Genomic DNA, 26388 nt, shown 5'->3' with positions numbered 1-26388 from the left:
CTACAAAAAGCTCTTATCAGAAGATACAAAATACAAAATAAATTTGGTGCGCATTTGGTCCTAAGCGTTTGGTAATCAGTTGGGTCGCTGTTTGATGACGTATTTGACATTGGTATGGAGCACTGGTGAAAAGTTGCTAACTAGCTAGCTTGTAAGGTAGCTGCAATTAATTATATTTTATCTAGCAAAAGTCAGAAACATGTAGCTACATACATGAATATACGATGTGGTAAAGCTTAGACGTAGCGAAATTAGTAGATTTAATTTGAAACTTGCTTTAATAACCCGTGCTTCTCGGTTCAGTTGCTAGATTGTTAGCTAGCTGACCATTTGCAAAACGATGCATGCATGTATAGCTAGCTAACCTCTTCTCTTCTCACAAGGTCCAACCTCTGAGGTATAATAAGAAGGGTCCATCCATCCATGGCTCTTATTTCAAGATCATGCAGTGGGTTCCTCGCACAACTGTCATCACTGACGCATCACAAGGCTTTCAGGTGACAATTTGTTTTGATATAGAAGTTATCTGCCTACATTGTGTAACGTTATATGCTTTCCCTGTCTTACACTGTACTGTATTTGCTACCTACACAAATTGTCAACCAAATAGTAAAAGTTGCAAAAACAAAACTTATGAACGGGAATTTTTATTTTATTTAACCTTTAGGCAAGTCAATTATGTAAATTCATATTTACAATGACGGCCTAAAAGCACAGAAATAGCACACATAGAACAGATCTACCGCTTCCTTGAATTGCTTTCAATGCTAATGACTGATCTATAACTCAAATTTCTACGTGAGTTTTGTGGGTCACCAAAAAAAGTTACATATTGCAGCTTTAATAGAAAAAATAGGTTCATTACTCAACAAATATTTGCATTAGCAACTACTTCACATTTCCATTAGCAACTACTTCACATTTCCATTAGCAACTACTTCACATTTCCATTAGCAACTACTTCACATTTCCATTAGCAACTACTTCACATTTCCATTAGCAACTACTTCACATTTCCATTAGCAACTACTTCACATTTCCATTAGCAACTACTTCACATTTCCATTAGCAACTACTTCACATTTCCATTAGCAACTACTTCACATTTCCATTAGCAACTACTTCACATTTCCATTAGCAACTACTTCACATTTCCATTAGCAACTACTTCACATTTCCATTAGCAACTACTTCACTACTTCCATTCCATTAGCAACTACTTCACATTTCCATTAGCAACTACTTCACATTTCCATTAGCAACTACTTCACATTTCCATTAGCAACTACTTCACATTTCCATTAGCAACTACTTCACATTTCCATTAGCAACTACTTCACATTTCCATTAGCAACTACTTCACATTTCCATTAGCAACTACTTCACATTTCCATTAGCAACTACTTCACATTTCCATTAGCAACTACTTCACATTTCCATTAGCAACTACTTCACATTTCCATTAGCAACTACTTCACATTTCCATTAGCAACTACTTCACATTTCCATTAGCAACTACTTCACATTTCCATTAGCAACTACTTCACATTTCCATTAGCAACTACTTCACATTTCCATTAGCAACTACTTCACATTTCCATTAGCAACTACTTCACATTTCCATTAGCAACTACTTCACATTTCCATTAGCAACTACTTCACATTTCCATTAGCAACTACTTCACATTCCATTAGCAACTACTTCACATTTCCATTAGCAACTACTTCACATTTCCATTAGCAACTACTTCACATTTCCATTAGCAACTACTTCACATTTCCATTAGCAACTACTTCACATTTCCATTAGCAACTACTTCACATTTCCATTAGCAACTACTTCACATTTCCATTAGCAACTACTTCACATTTCCATTAGCAACTACTTCACATTTCCATTAGCAACTACTTCACATTTCCATTAGCAACTACTTCACATTTCCATTAGCAACTACTTCACATTTCCATTAGCAACTACTTCACATTTCCATTAGCACTACTTCACATTTCCATTAGCAACTACTTCACATTTCCATTAGCAACTACTTCACATTTCCATTAGCAACTACTTCACATTTCCATTAGCAACTACTTCACATTTCCATTAGCAACTACTTCACATTTCCATTAGCAACTACTTCACATTTCCATTAGCAACTACTTCACATTTCCATTAGCAACTACTTCACATTCCATTAGCAACTACTTCACATTTCCATTAGCAACTACTTCACATTTCCATTAGCAACTACTTCACATTTCCATTAGCAACTACTTCACATTTCCATTAGCAACTACTTCACATTTCCATTAGCAACTACTTCACATTTCCATTAGCAACTACTTCACATTTCCATTAGCAACTACTTCACATTTCCATTAGCAACTACTTCACATTTCCATTAGCAACTACTTCACATTTCCATTAGCAACTACTTCACATTTCCATTAGCAACTACTTCACATTTCCATTAGCAACTACTTCACATTTCCATTAGCAACTACTTCACATTTCCATTAGCAACTACTTCACATTTCCATTAGCAACTACTTCACATTTCCATTAGCAACTACTTCACATTTCCATTAGCAAACTACTTCACATTTCCATTAGCAACTACTTCACATTTCCATTAGCAACTACTTCACATTTCCATTAGCAACTACTTCACATTTCCATTAGCAACTACTTCACATTTCCATTAGCAACTACTTCACATTTCCATTAGCAACTACTTCACATTTCCATTAGCAACTACTTCACATTTCCATTAGCAACTACTTCACATTTCCATTAGCAACTACTTCACATTTCCATTAGCAACTACTTCACATTTCCATTAGCAACTACTTCACATTTCCATTAGCAACTACTTCACATTTCCATTAGCAACTACTTCACATTTCCATTAGCAACTACTTCACATTTCCATTAGCAACTACTTCACATTTCCATTAGCAACTACTTCACATTTCCATTAGCAACTACTTCACATTTCCATTAGCAACTACTTCACATTTCCATTAGCAACTACTTCACACTTCCATTAGCAACTACTTCACACTTCCATTAGCAACTACTTCACACTTCCATTAGCAACTACTTCACATTTCCATTAGCAACTACTTCACATTTCCATTAGCAACTACTTCACATTTCCATTAGCAACTACTTCACATTTCCATTAGCAACTACTTCACATTTCCATTAGCAACTACTTCACATTTCCATTAGCAACTACTTCACATTTCCATTAGCAACTACTTCACATTTCCATTAGCAACTACTTCACATTTCCATTAGCAACTACTTCACATTTCCATTAGCAACTACTTCACATTGCATTAGCAACTACTTCACATTTGCATTAGCAACTACTTCACATTTGCATTAGCAACTACTTCACATTTGCATTAGCAACTACTTCACATTTGCATTAGCAACTACTTCACATTTGCATTAGCAACTACTTCACATTTGCATTAGCAACTACTTCACATTTGCATTAGCAACTACTTCACATTTGCATTAGCAACTACTTCACATTTGCATTAGCAACTACTTCACATTTGCATTAGCAACTACTTCACATTTGCATTAGCAACTACTTCACATTTGCATTAGCAACTACTTCACATTTGCATTAGCAACTACTTCACATTTGCATTAGCAACTACTTCACATTTGCATTAGCAACTACTTCACATTTGCATTAGCAACTACTTCACATTTGCATTAGCAACTACTTCACATTTGCATTAGCAACTACTTCACATTTGCATTAGCAACTACTTCACATTTGCATTAGCAACTACTTCACATTTGCATTAGCAACTACTTCACATTTGCATTAGCAACTACTTCACATTTGCATTAGCAACTACTTCACATTTGCATTAGCAACTACTTCACATTTGCATTAGCAACTACTTCACATTTGCATTAGCACTACTTCACATTTGCATTAGCAACTACTTCACATTTGCATTAGCAACTACTTCACATTTGCATTAGCAACTACTTCACATTTGCATTAGCAACTACTTCACATTTGCATTAGCAACTACTTCACATTTGCATTAGCAACTACTTCACATTTGCATTAGCAACTACTTCACATTTGCATTAGCAACTACTTCACATTTGCATTAGCAACTACTTCACATTTGCATTAGCAACTACTTCACATTTGCATTAGCAACTACTTCACATTTGCATTAGCAACTACTTCACATTTGCATTAGCAACTACTTCACATTTCCATTAGCAACTACTTCACATTTGCATTAGCAACTACTTCACATTTGCATTAGCAACTACTTCACATTTGCATTAGCAACTACTTCACATCTCCATTAGCAACTACTTCACATTTCCATTAGCAACTACTTCACATCTCCATTAGCAACTACTTCACATTTCCATTAGCAACTACTTCACATCTAAAAAAGTTCTAAATAAAGATTTATAAGCAACTGTACAAATGCCTATTCTGCACCTCTGATCACTCACCTCCCAAGGATCCCCGATAGCACTAACCTAATGCCATGCACAGGTCAGAAGTCTACACCAGCTCAATAAATTGGAGGTGTTGAAAAATATTTTTTTCCCCCCCTGATGTACATACCGGTCGTGGCGGAAGTAAATTAACAAACTTATTTTGTCATTATTAAGCTTGAAAGCTGGTAAATGGCTGCTTCCTGGGCTTAAATGAGATTTGCCCCACCTACGTCCTGCAAGGCCAGATTCTGTTTGGCGTAGCCCCTTGATCGTGACTCAGTTCCATTACATTTAGGGCCAAAATCCCCAACTAAAAAAAAATCTTGGTCGTCTGTTCTGTCAACCGTTCGATTGCTCAAATTTTTACATGTATAGAAATACCTAATGTGTTTTAATAAAATCTACTACATGCACTGAACTTGTCTGATGCTTTAAGCTTATGGTTTGATGCCTCAAGAGGGCGCCAGAGATCCAGACCCAACTATTCTCCTCCCACTCCTGCTGGCTTTTCGCAGATTCTGCCATTACTCTCCTGAAGTTGCTGGTAATCGGCAACATGAGGAGTCGGTAACCTTCCTCATGTGGAATGCCAATTTATCTTACAATTTCTACCGATCTCCGTGGCTGAAACCGTTTCATTTACTTTATGATGTCTTCATATGTCAAAATCATTGTCATGTGGTTAATCAAAATTGTATGAAAATGATTCAAACCTAACAAGTAACTTCTATTGTAAACAGTCTACATAAAGACAACAAATAAAAACATTGCAGCCTGCTGGTAGCCTGCTGGTATATATATTTAAATATATATATATATATATATATATATATAAATACCCTATAAATCACATTGGCTACACATGGCCTGTCTGCAACGAACTTGAAACATTGTATCAACTATTAACTTGGGTCTGGCCCAAAGCTTGTGCTAGCAAACTTATGCAAGGGATAAGAAGCAACGCTTGACTTGGGCAGGCGCTCACCGGAGCTGAGTACTGGCACCTCACATTCTACTGCCTGAGATCCTGTTCCTCTTTATAGGATATTATCTCAACAGTATTGTGGATCTCCTGCACCTAAATATAAACAGTACCAGCACCCAAAATGAGTACCGAAACCTATTTCAGTCTAAGTCGAGCACTGATAAGAAGCCTATTTTATGATGTTTCCACTGGATCAGAGCATGACATTGTTCCCTTTTGATGCTGAGTGGTTATTGAAAAGGGAGAGAGCTGGAAATAGTTTTTTTAAATACATTGAGGAACTATTGTCATTCTCAATGGATGTAAAAACAGACTTTGTTTACTTGAGGTGAAGGAAACATTACTTTGAGAAGCTCCACAGTTCATTAGTGGTGGTGCATTTAGCCAATCAGAAATACTATCAGATCTACAAATGGGCACATTTATACGTGTACATTTGCCCGCTGGCCAGGGAGCCAATAGGACTACTTCTATACGTGTGCTTCCTTACACAACATTGACAGAGGCGCTCCAAACAAAAGACAATGACTAAATTGACAGAACTCGTAAATGGAATTAAATCAACCAAAACGTATAGTATAGGTTGTGCACTCTGCAAACAATTGTTTTCACTCCCACAATGAGAACCGGAAGACTGGAATACTATTGAATGCATTCAAATAAATGACCATAACAAACCTTGTAGATTAGAAATTATAGGAATGAATGGTAAATGTTCTACTGGTGAAAAATAGAACCACCATGTCATTATCATTAGTAGACTTAGTGTAATAGCCTGGTATAACCACCATGTCATTATCATTAGACTTAGTGTAGTAGCCTGGTATAACCACCATGTCATTATCATTAGTAGACTTAGTGTAGTAGCCTGGTATAACCATCATGTCATTATCATTAGTAGACTTAGTGTAGTAGCCTGGTATAACCATCATGTCATTATCATTAGTAGACTTAGTGTAGTAGCCTGGTATAACCACCATGTCATTATCATTAGACTTAGTGTAGTAGCCTGGTATAACCATCATGTCATTATCATTAGACTTAGTGTAGTAGCCTGGTATAACCATGTCATTATCATTAGTAGACTTAGTGTAGTAGCCTGGTATAACCATGTCATTATCATTAGTAGACTTAGTGTAGTAGCCTGGTATAACCAGCATGTCATTATCATTAGTAGACTTAGTGTAGTGGCCTGGTATAACCATCATGTCATTATCATTAGTAGACTTAGTGTAGTGGCCTGGTATAACCACCATGTCATTATCATTAGTAGACTTAGTGTAGTAGCCTGGTATAACCATCATGTCATTATCATTAGTAGACTTAGTGTAGTAGCCTGGTATAACCATCATGTCATTATCATTAGTAGACTTAGTGTAGTAGCCTGGTATAACCACCATGTCATTATCATTAGACTTAGTGTAGTAGCCTGGTATAACCATCATGTCATTATCATTAGACTTAGTGTAGTAGCCTGGTATAACCATGTCATTATCATTAGTAGACTTAGTGTAGTAGCCTGGTATAACCATGTCATTATCATTAGTAGACTTAGTGTAGTAGCCTGGTATAACCATCATGTCATTATCATTAGTAGACTTAGTGTAGTAGCCTGGTATAACCATCATGTCATTATCATTAGTAGACTTAGTGTAGTAGCCTGGTATAACCACCATGTCATTATCATTAGACTTAGTGTAGTAGCCTGGTATAACCATCATGTCATTATCATTAGACTTAGTGTAGTAGCCTGGTATAACCATGTCATTATCATTAGTAGACTTAGTGTAGTAGCCTGGTATAACCATGTCATTATCATTAGTAGACTTAGTGTAGTGGCCTGGTATAACCACCATGTCATTATCATTAGTAGACTTAGTGTAGTAGCCTGGTATAACCACCATGTCATTATCATTAGTAGACTTAGTGTAGTAGCCTGGTATAACCATCATGTCATTATCATTAGTAGACTTAGTGTAGTAGCCTGGTATAACCATCATGTCATTATCATTAGTAGACTTAGTGTAGTAGCCTGGTATAACCATCATGTCATTATCATTAGTAGACTTAGTGTAGTAGCCTGGTATAACCACCATGTCATTATCATTAGACTTAGTGTAGTAGCCTGGTATAACCATCATGTCATTATCATTAGACTTAGTGTAGTAGCCTGGTATAACCATGTCATTATCATTAGTAGACTTAGTGTAGTAGCCTGGTATAACCATGTCATTATCATTAGTAGACTTAGTGTAGTGGCCTGGTATAACCACCATGTCATTATCATTAGTAGACTTAGTGTAGTAGCCTGGTATAACCACCATGTCATTATCATTAGTAGACTTAGTGTAGTAGCCTGGTATAACCATCATGTCATTATCATTAGTAGACTTAGTGTAGTAGCCTGGTATAACCATCATGTCATTATCATTAGTAGACTTAGTGTAGTAGCCTGGTATAACCACCATGTCATTATCATTAGACTTAGTGTAGTAGCCTGGTATAACCATCATGTCATTATCATTAGACTTAGTGTAGTAGCCTGGTATAACCATGTCATTATCATTAGTAGACTTAGTGTAGTAGCCTGGTATAACCATGTCATTATCATTAGTAGACTTAGTGTAGTAGCCTGGTATAACCATCATGTCATTATCATTAGTAGACTTAGTGTAGTAGCCTGGTATAACCATCATGTCATTATCATTAGTAGACTTAGTGTAGTAGCCTGGTATAACCACCATGTCATTATCATTAGACTTAGTGTAGTAGCCTGGTATAACCATCATGTCATTATCATTAGACTTAGTGTAGTAGCCTGGTATAACCATGTCATTATCATTAGTAGACTTAGTGTAGTAGCCTGGTATAACCATGCCATTATCATTAGTAGACTTAGTGTAGTAGCCTGGTATAACCAGCATGTCATTATCATTAGTAGACTTAGTGTAGTGGCCTGGTATAACCATCATGTCATTATCATTAGTAGACTTAGTGTAGTGGCCTGGTATAACCACCATGTCATTATCATTAGTAGACTTAGTGTAGTAGCCTGGTATAACCACCATGTCATTATCATTAGTAGACTTTGTGTAGTAGCCTGGTATAACCACCATGTCATTATCATTAGTAGACTTAGTGTAGTAGCCTGGTATAACCACCATGTCATTATCATTAGTAGACTTAGTGTAGTAGCCTGGTATAACCATGTCATTATCATTAGTAGACTTAGTGTAGTAGCCTGGTATAACCACCATGTCATTATCATTAGTAGACTTAATGACATGGTGGTTATACCAGGCTACTACACTATCATTAGTAGACTTAGTGTAGTAGCCTGGTAGAACCATCATGGAGCTGTAGGCCTAAGAGCACATCCTGTTTAAGTCTTAATACCGTGACTTACTGAGGCCTGTATTTCAATACCTATATAGTCAGAAATCATTTACTGTCTCGATCAATGGGGGAAGATTTAAAATAGATACGATGTCGCCGTACACATTGTTGGATCACTTCACGGAGCAAAAATGTAATGATTTTAATAATGAGCGTTTTTCTGAAAAACTCAAACGATCCACCTTCAACTAGACATGGCCATTTTATAAGCTCCGTGATTGGCCTAATCGAGAACGACGACGGTATCGATCAGGTTGGTCGAAAAGTACCTTTCCGATTTTAAGGCTGGTCCCTTTTAATAAGGAACGCAGGTCCCTTTTAATAAGGAACGCAGGCCCCTTTAATAAGGAACGCGGGTCCCTTTTAATAAGGAACGCTGGTCCCTTTAATAAGGAACGCTGGTCCCTTTAATAAGGAACGCTGGTCCCTTTAATAAGGAACGCGGGTCCCTTTAATAAGGAACGCGGGTCCCTTTTAATAAGGAACGCTGGTCCCTTTAATAAGGAACGCGGGTCTCTTTAATGAGGAACGCTGGTCCCTTTAATGAGGAACGCAGGTCCCTTTTAATAAGGAACGCTGGTCCCTTTAATAAGGAACGCTGGTCCCATCTTGTTCAACTATTGCTCTACATACTATTCTTCAGATATACAGTGCTACATACATATTCTACCATGTACTGTCCATTTTTATAGTCTATACATACACATATACTTAGACTCTGGACTCTGTTGCTTGTCCCAATATTTATATTTCTTAATTCCATTATTTAAGTTTTAATTGCGTGTATTGTTAGATACTATCGCACTTTTGGAGCTAGGAACCAAGCGTTTAGTTAGATATTACTGCACTGTTGGAGCTAGGAACCAAGCGTTTAGTTAGATATTACTGCACTGTTGGAGCTAGGAACCAAGCGTTTAGTTAGATATTACTGCACTGTTGGAGCTAGGAACACCAGCGTTTAGTTAGATATTACTGCACTGTTGGAGCTAGGAACACCAGCATTTAGTTAGATATTACTGCACTGTTGGAGCTAGGAACACCAGCGTTTAGTTAGATATTACTGCACTGTTGGAGCTAGGAACACAAGCGTTTAGTTAGATATTACTGCACTGTTGGAGCTAGGAACACCAGCGTTTAGTTAGATATTACTGCACTGTTGGAGCTAGGAACACCAGCGTTTAGTTAGATATTACTGCACTGTTGGAGCTAGGAACCAAGCGTTTAGTTAGATATTACTGCACTGTTGGAGCTAGGAACCAAGCGTTTAGTTAGATATTACTGCACTGTTGGAGCTAGGAACCAAGCGTTTAGTTAGATATTACTGCACTGTTGGAGCTAGGAACCAAGCGTTTAGTTAGATATTACTGCACTGTTGGAGCTAGGAACACCAGCGTTTAGTTAGATATTACTGCACTTTTGGAGCTAGGAACACCAGCATTTAGTTAGATATTACTGCACTGTTGGAGCTAGGAACCAAGCGTTTAGTTAGATATTACTGCACTTTTGGAGCTAGGAGCACAAGCATTTAGTTAGATATTACTGCACTGTTGGAGCTAGGAACCAAGCGTTTAGTTAGATATTACTGCACTGTTGGAGCTAGGAACACCAGCGTTTAGTTAGATATTACTGCACTGTTGGAGCTAGGAACACCAGCGTTTAGTTAGATATTACTGCACTGTTGGAGCTAGGAACACCAGCGTTTAGTTAGATACTACTGCACTGTTGGAGCTAGGAACACCAGCATTTAGTTAGATATTACTGCACTGTTGGAGCTAGGAAATAAGCATTTAGTTAGATATTACTGCACTGTTGGAGCTAGGAACCAAGCGTTTAGTTAGATATTACTGCACTGTTGGAGCTAGGAACACCAGCGTTTAGTTAGATATTACTGCACTTTTGGAGCTAGGAACACCAGCATTTAGTTAGATATTACTGCACTGTTGGAGCTAGGAACCAAGCGTTTAGTTAGATATTACTGCACTTTTGGAGCTAGGAACCAAGCGTTTAGTTAGATATTACTGCACTGTTGGAGCTAGGAACACCAGCATTTAGTTAGATATTACTGCACTGTTGGAGCTAGGAGCACAAGCATTTAGTTAGATATTACTGCACTGTTGGAGCTAGGAACCAAGCGTTTAGTTAGATATTACTGCACTGTTGGAGCTAGGAACACCAGCGTTTAGTTAGATATTACTGCACTGTTGGAGCTAGGAACACCAGCGTTTAGTTAGATATTACTGCACTGTTGGAGCTAGGAACACCAGCGTTTAGTTAGATACTACTGCACTGTTGGAGCTAGGAACACCAGCATTTAGTTAGATATTACTGCACTGTTGGAGCTAGGAAATAAGCATTTAGTTAGATATTACTGCACTGTTGGAGCTAGGAACCAAGCGTTTAGTTAGATATTACTGCACTGTTGGAGCTAGGAACCAAGCGTTTAGTTAGATATTACTGCACTGTTGGAGCTAGGAACCAAGCGTTTAGTTAGATATTACTGCACTGTTGGAGCTAGGAACCAAGCGTTTAGTTAGATATTACTGCACTGTTGGAGCTAGGAACACCAGCGTTTAGTTAGATATTACTGCACTTTTGGAGCTAGGAACACCAGCATTTAGTTAGATATTACTGCACTGTTGGAGCTAGGAACCAAGCGTTTAGTTAGATATTACTGCACTTTTGGAGCTAGGAGCACAAGCATTTAGTTAGATATTACTGCACTGTTGGAGCTAGGAACCAAGCGTTTAGTTAGATATTACTGCACTGTTGGAGCTAGGAACACCAGCGTTTAGTTAGATATTACTGCACTGTTGGAGCTAGGAACACCAGCGTTTAGTTAGATATTACTGCACTGTTGGAGCTAGGAACACCAGCGTTTAGTTAGATACTACTGCACTGTTGGAGCTAGGAACACCAGCATTTAGTTAGATATTACTGCACTGTTGGAGCTAGGAAATAAGCATTTAGTTAGATATTACTGCACTGTTGGAGCTAGGAACCAAGCGTTTAGTTAGATATTACTGCACTGTTGGAGCTAGGAACACCAGCGTTTAGTTAGATATTACTGCACTTTTGGAGCTAGGAACACCAGCATTTAGTTAGATATTACTGCACTGTTGGAGCTAGGAACCAAGCGTTTAGTTAGATATTACTGCACTTTTGGAGCTAGGAACCAAGCGTTTAGTTAGATATTACTGCACTGTTGGAGCTAGGAACACCAGCATTTAGTTAGATATTACTGCACTGTTGGAGCTAGGAGCACAAGCATTTAGTTAGATATTACTGCACTGTTGGAGCTAGGAACCAAGCGTTTAGTTAGATATTACTGCACTGTTGGAGCTAGGAACACCAGCGTTTAGTTAGATATTACTGCACTGTTGGAGCTAGGAACACCAGCGTTTAGTTAGATATTACTGCACTGTTGGAGCTAGGAACACCAGCGTTTAGTTAGATACTACTGCACTGTTGGAGCTAGGAACACCAGCATTTAGTTAGATATTACTGCACTGTTGGAGCTAGGAAATAAGCATTTAGTTAGATATTACTGCACTGTTGGAGCTAGGAACCAAGCGTTTAGTTAGATATTACTGCACTGTTGGAGCTAGGAACACAAGCATTTAGTTAGATACTACTGCACTGTTGGAGCTAGAAACACAAGCATTTAGTTAGATACTACTGCACTGTTGGAGCTAGGAACCAAGCGTTTAGTTAGATATTACTGCACTGTTGGAGCTAGAAACACAAGCATTTAGTTAGATACTACTGCACTGTTGGAGCTAGGAACCAAGCATTTAGTTAGATATTACTGCACTGTTGGAGCTAGGAACCAAGCATTTTGCTACACCCGCAATAACATTTGCTAAACGTGTGTACAGTGCCTTGCGAAAGTATTCGGCCCCCTTGAACTTTGCGACCTTTTGCCACATTTCAGGCTTCAAACATAAAGATATAAAACTGTATTTTTTTTGTGAAGAATCAACAAGTGGGACACAATCATGAAGTGGAACGACATTTATTGGATATTTCAAACTTTTTTAACAAATCAAAAACTGAAAAATTGGGCGTTCAAAATTATTCAGCCCCCTTAAGTTAATACTTTGTAGCGCCACCTTTTGCTGCGATTACAGCTGTAAGTCGCTTGGGGTATGTCTCTATCAGTTTTGCACATCGAGAGACTGAAATGTTTTCCCATTCCTCCTTGCAAAACAGCTCGAGCTCAGTGAGGTTGGATGGAGAGCATTTGTGAACAGCAGTTTTCAGTTCTTTCCACAGATTCTCGATTGGAATCAGGTCTGGACTTTGACTTGGCCATTCTAACACCTGGATATGTTTATTTTTGAACCATTCCATTGTAGATTTTGCTTTATGTTTTGGATCATTGTCTTGTTGGAAGACAAATCTCCGTCCCAGTCTCAGGTCTTTTGCAGACTCCATCAGGTTTTCTTCCAGAATGGTCCTGTATTTGGCTCCATCCATCTTCCCATCAATTTTAACCATCTTCCCTGTCCCTGCTGAAGAAAAGCAGGCCCAAACCATGATGCTGCCACCACCATGTTTGACAGTGGGGATGGTGTGTTCAGGGTGATGAGCTGTGTTGCTTTTACGCCAAACATAACGTTTTGCATTGTTGCCAAAAAGTTCAATTTTGGTTTCATCTGACCAGAGCACCTTCTTCCACATGTTTGGTGTGTCTCCCAGGTGGCTTGTGGCAAACTTTAAATGACATTTTTTATGGATATCTTTAAGAAATGGCTTTCTTCTTGCCACTCTTCCATAAAGGCCAGATTTGTGCAATATACGACTGATTGTTGTCCTATGGACAGAGTCTCCCACCTCAGCTGTAGATCTCTGCAGTTCATCCAGAGTGATCATGGGCCTCTTGGCTGCATCTCTGATCAGTCTTCTCCTTGTATGAGCTGAAAGTTTAGAGGGACGGCTAGGTCTTGGTAGATTTGCAGTGGTCTGATACTCCTTCCATTTCAATATTATCGCTTGCACAGTGCTCCTTGGGATGTTTAAAGCTTGGGAAATCTTTTTGTATCCAAATCCGGCTTTAAACGTCTTCACAACAGTATCTCGGACTTGCCTGGTGTGTTCCTTGTTCTTCATGATGCTCTCTGCACTTTTAACGGACCTCTGAGACTATCACAGTGCAGGTGCATTTATACGGAGACTTGATTACACACAGGTGGATTGTATTTATCATCATTAGTCATTTAGGTCAACATTGGATCATTCAGAGATCCTCACTGAACTTCTGGAGAGAGTTTGTTGCACTGAAAGTAAAGGGGCTGAATAATTTTGCACGCTCAATTTTTCAGTTTTTGATTTGTATCCAATAAATGTCGTTCCACTTCATGATTGTGTCCCACTTGTTGTTGATTCTTCACAAAAAAATACAGTTTTATATCTTTATGTTTGAAGCCTGAAATGTGGCAAAAGGTCGCAAAGTTCAAGGGGGCCGAATACTTTCGCAAGGCACTGTATGTGACCAATAACATCTGCTAAACGTGTGTATGTGACCAATAACATCTGCTAAACGTGTGCATGTGACCAATAACATCTGCTAACCGTGTGTATGTGACCAATAACATCTGCTAACCGTGTGTATGTGACCAATAACATCTGCTAACCATGTGTATATGACCAGTACCATGTGTTAACCATGTGTATATGACCAGTAACATCTGATAACCATGTGTATATGACCAGTAACATCTGCTAACCGTGTGTATGTGACCAATAAAATGTGATTTGAATGACTTGTCGTCTTGGCCATAGGGAGTATATTCTTATGATATCATCTCTCTCTCTCGCTATATATATATATATATCTATCTCTCTCTCTCTCTCGTAGTGTGTCAACAGCCGCAGCAGCCATCCAGAAAATGACCAGGGTTCGTGTTGTTGACAACAGTCCACTGGGTAGTACCCCATGGCACCGTTCCCCTAGAGTCATCCACGTGTACACCAAGAACGGAGTGGGCAAGGTGGGCGACCGCGTTCTGCTGGCCATCAAGGGAGGGAAGAAAAAAGCTCTCATCGTTGGTCACAAGATGCCCGGAGAGCGCATGAACCCGCGTTTTGACTCCAACAACGTTGTCCTGATTGAAGACAACGGTAACCCTACGGGAACTAGAATTAAGGTTCCACTACCGACACACTTGCGTAAAATGGAAGGAGACTATTCCAAACTGTTGGCCATCGCTAGCCGGTTTGTGTAGTTCTGTAACAGGGCGGCATGGCTAGTGGTTAGAGCGTTGGACTAGTAACCAGAAGGTTGCATGTTCAAATCCCCTAGCTGACAAGGTACAAATCTGTCGTTCTGCCCCTGAACAGGCAGTTAACCCACTGTTCCCAGGCCGTCATTGAAAATAAGAATTTGTTCTTAACTGACTTGCCTAGTTAAATAAAGGTAAAATTAAAAACAGAATGTTAATCGTTGTGATGACAGCCGTCGTGTCCTCACACAGGATCAAGTCTATGGAGGTGATTCCTAGCACATTTTCACGTAGTCTCCCATTGACATCAACGTACGACTAAGTGAAACATTTGACTTTTAAGTGGGCTGTGTGCCCCTATGTTAGCCAATGGAAATCTCTCCAAATGTCTCTCCACATGTTATTGGTAATGAAACCGTGTTGTCAATGTAAACAGACCCTTTTTTTCTTTTCTCCACAAAGTCTCATGTCATTTGTTGTTTTGATAAATAAAGTTTACATTATTCAAATGATGCATCATTATTATTCCTCGGGGTGAACTTTTAGGGCCGGTTTCCCGGACACTGATGAGCGTTGTCCTGGACAATAAGATGAGTTCAATGGAGAATCTGAATTTAAATCTTCCACAGTATTTAGTCCAAGACTAATGCCTTTTTTTTCTTTTTTTTTGGTGTCCAGGAAAATGTTGAACTCGAGGAAAGTCCTACAACGTTAAATCAAGGACCTAGGTGAAATGATGCTCATCACAGCCTACTGTTGAAATGACTGTTCATTCTAATAGGTGGGACTCAGAATTATGCCTCACCTAACCTTTTGCTCGCTGCATGTTCTGTAATTACAGTAGTTAACTTTTTGTTCCCAAATGAATGCCGGTTAATTTAATTCCTTTTTGGATCCTTTCTTGAACATTTCCACTTACATGGAACATTCAGGTAGAAATATGTTGTGTAGAACGAGCAAGGATCTGACATATAGAACGAGCAAGGCACTACATGGAACATTCAGATAGAAATATGTTGTGTAGAACGAGCAAGGCACATTCGGATAGAAATATGTTGTGTAGAATGAGCAAGGCTCTGACATATAGAATAAAGATTCAGGGTCATGAGCAATGCACGTCTTGATTGCCACCCAGGCTGCGTTTAGACAGGCAGCCCCAATTTCAGATTTTCTAACTTATTTTTTTCGCTTATTGTTCTTTTGACCAATCAGATCAGCTCTGAAATAGATCAATTGTGATGAATCAAAAGACTGATTAGTTTCACCATCAGGACCAGTTTTATATCTAGGTCAAATATGTTCATTTCTACTGTGTGTGTGAACTTGATGAAAGCCATGCCTCTTATGATTGTAAATGTCAAGAGTTTCAAAGACCATAAAGCACAGTGTTCAATCCCAGGAGTTCACATGAACATGTATTTACTGAAGGTAAAAACCCTACATTTACAATCACTAGCTTTTGCATAGAGGATTGACACAATCAGAACTTTTCAAACAGCAACATGTAGATATTAGATGCAATCAGAAAAGCATTGGGATAAATGAAGTGATCTTATTTACTCATTTGAAATCAATTCTAAAGTGTAAAGTATAGGGAGAGGCATATTTTTAGTACAGTAGACATTGATGGATTTAATTATGTTGGAACGTTTTCCTCTCATTGCTTCCTTTGGTCTTATAGATCATTCATATAGACAACTCAAATACATTTGAATGAAAATTAGATTAACCATCCCTTTAATACAATCCACTCAAATACATTTTACCCAATGAAAATTAGATTAACCATCCCTTTAATACAATCAACTCAAATACATTTTACCCAATGAAAATTAGATTAACCATCCCTTTAATACCATCAACTCAAATACATTTGAATGAAAATTAGATTAACCATCCCTTTAATCTGCATTGTAATCCAATCCACGTGGTCGTGAGTATCTAAAATATTATCCAATACGAGATGTTTTAAACCCATAAAAACTATGATTAGTTATTTGTCAGTTCTACTTTTGTTCAATTTAATAACTAAAATACTGTATTTCCTCATATACAGTAACATTCTACAACTGCAGTACCATGATCGCCACACTGAGACTCTACAATACTTCCACCTAGTGGGCATAGTCAAATAATGTCCTCGAATATAAGCTGTGGCTAAAAGACAAATGATATTACCCAGAACACTGCGATAATCAAGAGCCTTCCTAACATATCTCACAAAATAATAAACCTATAAAATCGTAAGATATATATCTGACAACGTGTTTAACAGAACCTCTGGGTGCGTGAGCCAGATGCGCTATCTGTAAATATTCCCATAACACCCCACTAACCCCTCGGTTGACGGTGGGTCAACCAGGTGATGAAAGAGTTCACGTGCACTAAAACAGCAAAAAGATAAAACAGACCTGATCCTCTTCGGTTCAACTAACGTGATTTAAAAAAAACGTGTTTCCACACAGCCATACTGATGCTTCGTGCTCTGACCCATTCTGTTCACAGACAGCTCTAGTAGGACCGGGACGATACCAGTATGGGCTCATTAGTGTCGTGCATCCCACTTTATTTACAGACACCTCTAGTAGGGCCGGGACGATACCAGTATGGGCTCATTAGTGTCGTGCATCCCACTTTATTTACAGACACCTCTAGTAGGGCCGGGACGATACCAGTATGGGCTCATTAGTGTCGTGCATCCCACTTTATTTACAGACACCTCTAGTAGGCCCGGGACGATACCAGTATGGGCTCATTAGTGTCGTGCATCCCACTTTATTTACAGACACCTCTAGTAGGGCCGGGACGATACCAGTATGGGCTCATTAGTGTCGTGCATCCCACTTTATTTACAGACACCGCTAGTAGGGCCGGGACGATACCAGTATGGGCTCATTAGTGTCGTGCATCCCACTTTATTTACAGACAGATCTACAATTCCACAGTGAATAAAATGTTTTTAAAAAAACAAAAAAATTCTAACATTTTGCATAGGTAACCCCGTAGCATGGGGGGTGTGGTCTTTAGTTTGGTCGGGAGGGTCTCGCCCTGCATTACATGGCTAGTAGGACCCTCACTGCTATATGGGGTTAGGTGAGGGGGCTTGCTGTAGTGTAGTTGGCAGGCTGAGGGGGGGGTGGGTGAGGGGGCTTGATGTACTGTAGTTGGCAGGCTGAGGTGGGGGGGTGAGGGGCTTGCTGTAGTGTAGATGGCAAGCTGAGGTGGGGGGGTGAGGGGGCTTGCTGTAGTGTAGTTGGCAGGCTGAGGTGGGGGGGTGAGGGGGTTGCTGTAGTGTAGATGGCAGGCTGAGGGGGGGTTGGGTGAGGGGCTGTGCTGTAGTGTAGCTGGCTGGAGTAACTGATTCACACTATTGGGCCGAACTGAACTGGGCTGGTTATTCTTTCACCATAGTAGCTGGAACCGTGCTGGAAAGGACAATGTGGAAATAAAATATCTGAGTCAGTACAGGTCAGCCCTATAGTTCAGATCAGGCAGAGGAAGATATAGGCTAGGAAGGTCTTCATGGTTTCGGGGAAGATATAGGCTAGGAAGGTCTTCATGGTTTCGAGGAAGAGGCTACATTAGATCTATATGAGCCCAGTGAAGAGGCACCTTGCCGGGCACGTTGGCTGTTCGGCCTGTCCCTCTCCTGGGAGAAAACTGGTCCTCTTCAACCACACATGGTCATATACAGCCACTGAATACATACAGAAAGAAAAGAGAAAGAGAGAGGCCAATGGACAGAGAGGAGAGAAAGAGAGGCCAATGGACAGAGAGGAGAGAAAGAGAGGCCAATGGACAGAGAGGAGAGAAAGAGAGGCCAATGGACAGAGAGGAGTGAAAGAGGGAGAGATGGACAAAGGAAAGAAAGAGACCGGTGGACAGAGAGGAGAGAAAGAGAGAGACCGGTGGACAGAGAGGAGAGAAAGAGAGAGACCGATGGACAGAGAGGAGAGAAAGAGAGAGACCGGTGGACAGAGAGGAGAGAGAGAGAGATGGACAGAGAAGAGAGAGAGAGAGAACGACAGGTGGACAGAGATGAGAGAAAGGGAGAGATGGACAGAGAGGAGAGAAAGAGAGATGGACAGAGAGGAGAGAAGGACAGAGAGATGGACAGAAGAGAAGAAGAGAGAAGCACAGAGAGGAGAGATGGACAGAAAGGAGAGAAAGAGAGATGGACAGAGAAGAGAAGAAGAGGGAGGCACAGAGAGGAGAGAAGTTAGACACTAGACCACAGGCTGCTAAAATGCATGGCTGTTTGTTGAAAATGTAGAGAATGATCTAGGACCCACCTCAGAGATATTCACCTCAGATCCAGAACCCACTTTAGAGATATTCATCTCAGATACGGGACCCACCTCAGATATATTAATCTCAGATCCAGGACCCACCTCATATATATTAATCTCAGATCCAGGACCCACCTCATATATATTCACCTCAGATCCAGAACCCACTTTAGAGATATTCATCTCAGATAAAGGACCCACCTCAGAGATATTCATCTCAGATGAAGGACCCATCTCAGATACAGGACCCACCTCAGAGATATTCATCTCAGATCCAGGACCCACCTCAGAGATATTCATCTCAGATCCAGGACCCACCTCAGAGATATTCATCTCAGATCCAGGACCCACCTCAGAGATATTCATCTCAGATAAAGGACCCACCTCAGTGATATTCATCTCAGATAAAGGACTCACCTCAGTGATGTTCATCTCAGATCCAGGACCCACCTCAGAGATATTCATCTCAGATCCAGGACCCACCTCAGAGATATTCATCTCAGATCCAGGACCCACCTCAGAGATATTCATCTCAGATCCAGGACCCACCTCAGAGATATTCATCTCAGATCCAGGACCCACCTCAGAGATATTCATCTCAGATGAAGGACCCATCTCAGATAAAGGACCCACCTCAGAGATATTCATCTCAGATACAGGACCCACCTCAGAGATATTCATCTCAGATACAGGACCCACCTCAGAGATATTCATCTCAGATAAAGGACTCACCTCAGTGATGTTCATCTCAGCCACTCCTTCTCCCTCTTTGTCTAGCTGCTGGAAAGATCCTGTTAGAATAGAAAGTACATTTATGAATGATAACTTTGTTGGATATGACCAGGGTCATGTCGATTAGACACCAAAAGGAAGAAAACAAGGAGGGACTACCTAGACTTGTGCAATGAGAAAAAGGGTTTTTAAAGCATTAACGGTTGCCCAGGTAACTGGTTTAGCATACATTAGGTCTACACACAGTACATCCATCTTGATTAACTAACAGTACAGTACTTACTAAACATGGCTTCCAGTTTCACCAGACAGCAGATGAAGTTGTCAAAGTCTATGGCCTCGTTCTCAGCATAGCGAGCCACCAGGACCTGATTCAGCCTGTTGTTCAGTTTAAAACCTATGAGGGAGACGGCAGAGTCAGTAGTGTGTGTGTGTGTGTGTGTGTGTGTGTGTGTGTGTGTGTGTGTGTGTGTGTGTGTGTGTGTGTGTGTGTAACTATACCTGCCGACTCCACAGCAAGTCGCATCTCATAGGAGCTCATGGATCCCGACTTGTCCATGTCATATTCTCTATAGATGACCTACCGATAAAACACAGATATTATAGACATAGGCCGGGATTCAATTTCATGTCGCACATGCACAGCATTTACCATGAAATGCGATCTCTGCGAACGTCATGGAAAACGCCTATAAATAAGCATTGTCAGATTCATAGTGCCTGGCGCTATAACGCACCTTGGATTGAATCATGGCCATACAGATTTCAAAAGGTAGGAAATACATGCATTTCTTTGAATGATTCAGTATATTAGGTTCAAATGTATGTAAGTATATACTCAGTGGCCAGTTTATTAGGTGGCCAGTTTACACCCATCTAGTACCAGGTCAGACCCCCCTTTTGCCTCCAGAACAGCCTGCATTCTTCTGGGCATGGAAACGTTGCTCAATTGGTATCAAGGGACCTAACGTAATGCCAGGAAAACATTCCCCACACTCCATTACACCACCAGTCTGTACCGTTGACACCAGGCAGGATGGGACCATGGACTCATGCTGCTGATGCCAAAACCTGACTCTGCCATCTGCATGACGCAACAGGAAGTGGGATTCGTCAGACCAGGAGATGTATTTCTCCTCCTCATTGTCCAGAGTTGGTGATGGCGTGTCCACTGTAGCTGCTTCTTCTTCTTCTTGTGTTTAGCTGATAGGAGTGGAGCCCCGATGTGGTCGTCTGCTGCAATAGCCAATCAGTGACAAGGATCGACGAGTTGTGCGTTCCAAGATGACACGCCGTTATTTGACGGTTTGTGGCACGCCTGTTAGTTTGCACGACCCTTGACCCGGCACCGACGATCATACCATCCTCAACGGCGCTTAGGTCACTTGTTTTGCCCATTCTAACGTTCAATTAAACAGTAACTGAATGCCTCGATGCCTGTTTGCCTGCTGTATATAACAAGCCATGGTCATGTGACTCTGTCTGTAGGAGCGAACCATTTTTTTTGTGAACGGGGTGGTGTACCTATTAAACTGTATATATGCTGTTATTCCTGTTATTCCTGTTACTGCAGGTGTACAAAAGGCTGTAGATTGATGCAGAGTGTCACGCCCTGGCCATAGAGAGGTTTTTATTCTCTATTTTGGTTAGGCCAGGGTGTGACTAGGGTGGGCATTCTATGTTCATTTTCTATGTTTTGGATTTCTGTGTCTGTTTGGCCGGGTGTGGGTTCTCAATCAGAGGCAGCTGTCTATCGTTGTCTCTGATTGAGAACCATACTTAGGTAGCCTTTTCCCACCTGGGTTTGTGGGCATTGTATTGAATAGTAATGAATATGAATCAGTATGGTATTGAATAGTAATGAATATGAATCAGTATTGTATTGAATAGTAATGAATATGAATCAGTATTGTATTGAATAGTAATGAATATGAATCAGTATTGTATTGAATAGTAATGAATATGAATCATTCATATAAATGAATCAGTGTTGTCCACCTTCAAGCCAGATACAAACTGGGCCCTAAGGAATTGAATCAGGAATGAATCAACCCTTAGCTTTCACCAACAACAGTACATGGTGACAGAAGAACTAGGTATATGTCCCAAACCCTAATTGTGCAGGGTACCTCTAACCCAGATAAATCTCTGGGCCGTAGTGCATTATATTAGGAATAGGTTGCCGTTGGGGATTCAAGCCAGGCCTTACCAGCCACTTCCTGATCTTATTCCAGAGCATCTGGAACTCTACCAGGCCTTACCAGCCACTTCCTGATCTTATTCCAGAGCATCTGGAACTCTACCAGGCCTTACCAGCCACTTCCTGATCTTATTCCAGAGCATCTGGAACTCTACCAGGCCTTACCAGCCACTTCCTGATCTTATTCCAGAGCATCTGGAACTCTACCAGGCCTTACCAGCCACTTCCTGATCTTATTCCAGAGCATCTGGAACTCTACCAGGCCTTACCAGCCACTTCCTGATCTTATTCCAGAGCATCTGGAACTCTACCAGGCCTTACCAGCCACTTCCTGATCTTATTCCAGAGCATCTGGAACTCTACCAGGCCGAGACGGGCAGTGCCATCCTTCTGGGGGATTTGCTGAGTCAAGGAATGTAAAAAGGAAACTCTTCAGTCAGCCAATCAGAAACATGCTGCTAGTGTGGAGACCCTGTTCAATACCGACAGCACAAAGGGAGCTGATTCGCCAGAGGGCTGTCAAATCTAAAGTGTTCTCAAGCCTATAGGGTCCTGAGAGACCACTGGCCAATCCCAACTCTTTAGAATTAACAAAGGGGAGGGCGAGTCCTGTCCAGAGTACGGGTGTGGGGGGAAAACAACGTGAAAAGGATACATCCATGAGGCTGACCATGGTCCTACAGGACTCCATACTGAAGCCGTCTGTCTTCAGGTCTTCGTCTGAAATCAAACAACAAAACAGTCAAACTGATGATCTGAGTCTTCCCACAGCAGAACCCACAAAGCTAACTCCTGTCCCCCTGAGAAGGGGGGCATACAATAATGGTGGACTGGGTTCGGGCTATCAGGAAATATGTGGGTTCACACCAAAGGAAAACCGCTGTACTCACGTCTAGTCACTACTCTGTTCAGGATGGTCCTAAGCTCGCGGACAGAAATCTCCATGTCCTAAAACACAGAAGGGCGGTTGAGGGGGAAAAAAACAAGTCTTAGACATAGCGTAGGTTTAGAAAAATCTCGAAGGTCCATCCTTTAAACAATCTTGGAACAAATTAGTTCAAGAATATTTGTTATCTGAATTAGATATAGCATAGCTGATAATCCTACGATGGACATCTCTCATTTAGCTAACGGCTAACAAGCCAATAAAGGAAACCCACCTCTCCTGCCAGCTGAGAAAACATAGATTTGAATGAGTCTTCGATGTCATCTTCACTGATGTCATCCTACAAGAGAACAGGGGAATACAATTATTATTTTTTACATTCCAAACATTTAATCAGAAGGTCAGGATGTACAATATGAAACCATAGAAACAGTCAAGACAGCTACATTGTCGACATTAGTCTTATGTTCTAGCCATAGTAGTTATGGTAGTGACTGTTCTAGCCATAGTAGTTATGGTAGTGACTGTTCTATTCATAGTAGTGACTGTTCTATCCATAGTAGTGACTGTTCTATCCATAGTAGTTATGGTAGTGACTGTTCTAGCCATAGTAGTTATGGTAGTGACTGTTCTATCCATAGTAGTGACTGTTCTATCCATAGTAGTGACTGTTCTATCCATAGTAGTGACTGTTCTATCCATAGTAGTTATGGTAGTGACTGTTCTATCCATAGTAGTTATGGTAGTGACTGTTCTATCCATAGTAGTGACTGTTCTATCCATAGTAGTGACTGTTCTATTCATAGTAGTGACTGTTCTATCCATAGTAGTGACTGTTCTATTCATAGTAGTGACTGTTCTATCCATAGTAGTTATGGTAGTGACTGTTCTATCCATAGTAGTGACTGTTCTATCCATAGTAGTTATGGTAGTGACTGTTCTATCCATAGTAGTGACTGTTCTAGCCATAGTAGATATGGTAGTGACTGTTCTATTCATAGTAGATATGGTAGTGACTGTTCTATTCATAGTAGATATGGTAGTGACTGTTCTACCCATAGTAGTGACTGTTCTATCCATAGTAGTGACTGTTCTAGCCATAGTAGTGACTGTTCTAGCCATAGTAGTGACTGTTCTAGCCATAGTAGTTATGGTAGTGACTGTTCTATCCATAGTAGTTATGGTAGTGACTGTTCTATTCATAGTAGTGACTGTTCTATCCATAGTAGTGACTGTTCTATTCATAGTAGTGACTGTTCTATCCATAGTAGTGACTGTTCTATCCATAGTAGTGACTGTTCTATCCATAGTAGTGACTGTTGTATTCATAGTAGTGACTGTTCTATTCATAGTAGTTATGGTAGTGACTGTTCTATCCATAGTAGTGACTGTTCTATCCATAGTAGTGACTGTTCTATTCATAGTAGTTATGGTAGTGACTACTATAGTAGTGACTGTTCTATCCATAGTAGTGACTGTTGTATTCATAGTAGTGACTGTTCTATTCATAGTAGTTATGGTAGTGACTGTTCTATCCATAGTAGTGACTGTTCTATCCATAGTAGTGACTGTTCTATCCATAGTAGTGACTGTTCTATTCATAGTAGTTATGGTAGTGACTACTATAGTAGTGACTGTTCTATCCATAGTAGTGACTGTTGTATTCATAGTAGTGACTGTTCTATTCATAGTAGTTATGGTAGTGACTGTTCTATCCATAGTAGTGACTGTTCTATCCATAGTAGTGACTGTTCTATTCATAGTAGTTATGGTAGTGACTGTTCTATCCATAGTAGTGACTGTTCTACCCATAGTAGTGACTGTTCTATTCATAGTAGTGACTGTTCTATTCATAGTAGTTATGGTAGTGACTGTTCTATCCATAGTAGTTATGGTAGTGACTGTTCTAGCCATAGTAGTTATGGTAGTGACTGTTCTATTCATAGTAGTGACTGTTCTATCCATAGTAGTGACTGTTCTACCCATAGTAGTGACTGTTCTATTCATAGTAGTGACTGTTCTATTCATAGTAGTGACTGTTCTATCCATAGTAGTTATGGTAGTGACTGTTCTATCCATAGTAGTTATGGTAGTGACTGTTCTATCCATAGTAGTTATGGTAGTGACTGTTCTAGCCATAGTAGTGACTGTTCTAGCCATAGTAGTGACTGTTCTAGCCATAGTAGTGACTGTTGTATTCATAGTAGTGACTGTTGTATTCATAGTAGTGACTGTTGTATTCATAGTAGTGACTGTTGTATTCATAGTAGTGACTGTTCTAGCCATAGTAGTGACTGTTCTACCCATAGTAGTGACTGTTGTATTCATAGTAGTGACTGTTGTATTCATAGTAGTGACTGTTCTATTCATAGTAGTGACTGTTCTATTCATAGTAGTGACTGTTCTATTCATAGTAGTGACTGTTGTATTCATAGTAGTGACTGTTGTATTCATAGTAGTGACTGTTCTAGCCATAGTAGTTATGGTAGTGACTGTTCTATCCATAGTAGTTATGGTAGTGACTGTTCTACCCATAGTAGTGACTGTTCTATCCATAGTAGTGACTGTTCTAGCCATAGTAGTTATGGTAGTGACTGTTCTAGCCATAGTAGTTATGGTAGTGACTTTTCTACCCATAGTAGTTATGGTAGTGACTGTTCTAGCCATAGTAGTTATGGTAGTGACTTTTCTACCCTTAGTAGTTATGGTAGTGACTGTTCTAGCCATAGTAGTTATGGTAGTGACTGTTCTAGCCATAGTATATATGGTAGTGACTGTTCTAGCCATAGTAGTTATGGTAGTGACTGTTCTAGCCATAGTAGTGACTGTTCTAGCCATAGTAGTGACTGTTCTAGCCATAGTAGTTATGGTAGTGACTGTTCTAGCCATAGTAGTGACTGTTCTAGCCATAGTAGTTATAGTAGTTACTGTTCTATCCATAATAGTGACTGTTCTAGCCATAGTAGATATGGTAGTGACTGTTCTATCCATAGTAGTTATGGTAGTGACTGTTCTAGCCATAGTAGTTATGGTAGTGACTGTTCTAGCCATAGTAGTTATGGTAGTGACTGTTCTAGCCATAGTAGTTATGGTAGTGACTTTTCTATTCATAGTAGTGACTTTTCTATTCATAGTAGTGACTGTTCTAGCCATAGTAGTTATGGTAGTGACTGTTCTA

General features: G+C 40.1%; 2 protein-coding genes across 5 annotated transcripts in view; one reads left to right on the top strand and one right to left on the bottom strand.

Annotated features, from left to right (window-relative positions):
• The first annotated feature begins 32 nt into the window (after positions 1–32).
• On the top strand, positions 33–15612 carry mrpl14 (mitochondrial ribosomal protein L14). 3 transcript variants are annotated; one of them, XM_020473155.2, is made up of 3 exons: positions 33–112; positions 384–497; positions 14740–15612. In XM_020473155.2, exons 2-3 carry the CDS (start codon positions 424–426, stop codon positions 15104–15106), a joined length of 441 nt encoding a protein of 146 aa, XP_020328744.1. In that variant the 5' UTR covers positions 33–112; positions 384–423; the 3' UTR covers positions 15107–15612. The 3 variants fall into 3 exon arrangements, with proteins under 3 accessions (XP_020328744.1, XP_020328742.1, XP_020328743.1); XM_020473153.2 differs by having other exon boundaries at positions 35–156; XM_020473154.2 differs by having other exon boundaries at positions 95–151.
• An 879-nt stretch (positions 15613–16491) lies between these two features.
• LOC109880976 (calpain-1 catalytic subunit-like) overlaps positions 16492–26388 on the bottom strand; it is an 81938-nt gene continuing 72041 nt past the window's right edge. For both annotated transcript variants that reach the window (XM_031798702.1, XM_031798703.1), the window contains 8 exons: positions 23485–23550; positions 23215–23272; positions 22980–23044; positions 22646–22714; positions 20626–20704; positions 20408–20521; positions 20125–20183; positions 16492–18800 (listed from right to left, as the gene is read on the bottom strand). In XM_031798702.1, coding sequence (XP_031654562.1) covers positions 18774–18800; positions 20125–20183; positions 20408–20521; positions 20626–20704; positions 22646–22714; positions 22980–23044; positions 23215–23272; positions 23485–23550 — 537 coding nt within the window. In that variant the 3' untranslated portion in view covers positions 16492–18773. The remainder of the gene's footprint in view (positions 18801–20124; positions 20184–20407; positions 20522–20625; positions 20705–22645; positions 22715–22979; positions 23045–23214; positions 23273–23484; positions 23551–26388) is intronic.

The sequence above is a fragment of the Oncorhynchus kisutch genome, linkage group LG20 (genome assembly GCF_002021735.2).
Source record: "Oncorhynchus kisutch isolate 150728-3 linkage group LG20, Okis_V2, whole genome shotgun sequence".
NCBI lineage: Eukaryota > Metazoa > Chordata > Actinopteri > Salmoniformes > Salmonidae > Oncorhynchus > Oncorhynchus kisutch.
The sequence above is the reverse complement of the archived record's forward strand: the minus strand, read 5'-3'. Positions and strand labels throughout refer to the sequence as shown.

What these genes read in the sequence shown, in the direction of transcription:
- mrpl14 (XM_020473155.2), top strand. Translation starts at nt 424, where the DNA reads ATGGCTCTTATTTCAAGATCATGCAGTGGGTTCCTCGCACAACTGTCA. An exon ending in ACGCATCACAAGGCTTTCAG is followed by an intron (nt 498 to 14,739) that starts GTGACAATTTGT and finishes TCTCTCTCGTAG; the next exon opens with TGTGTCAACAGCCGCAGCAG.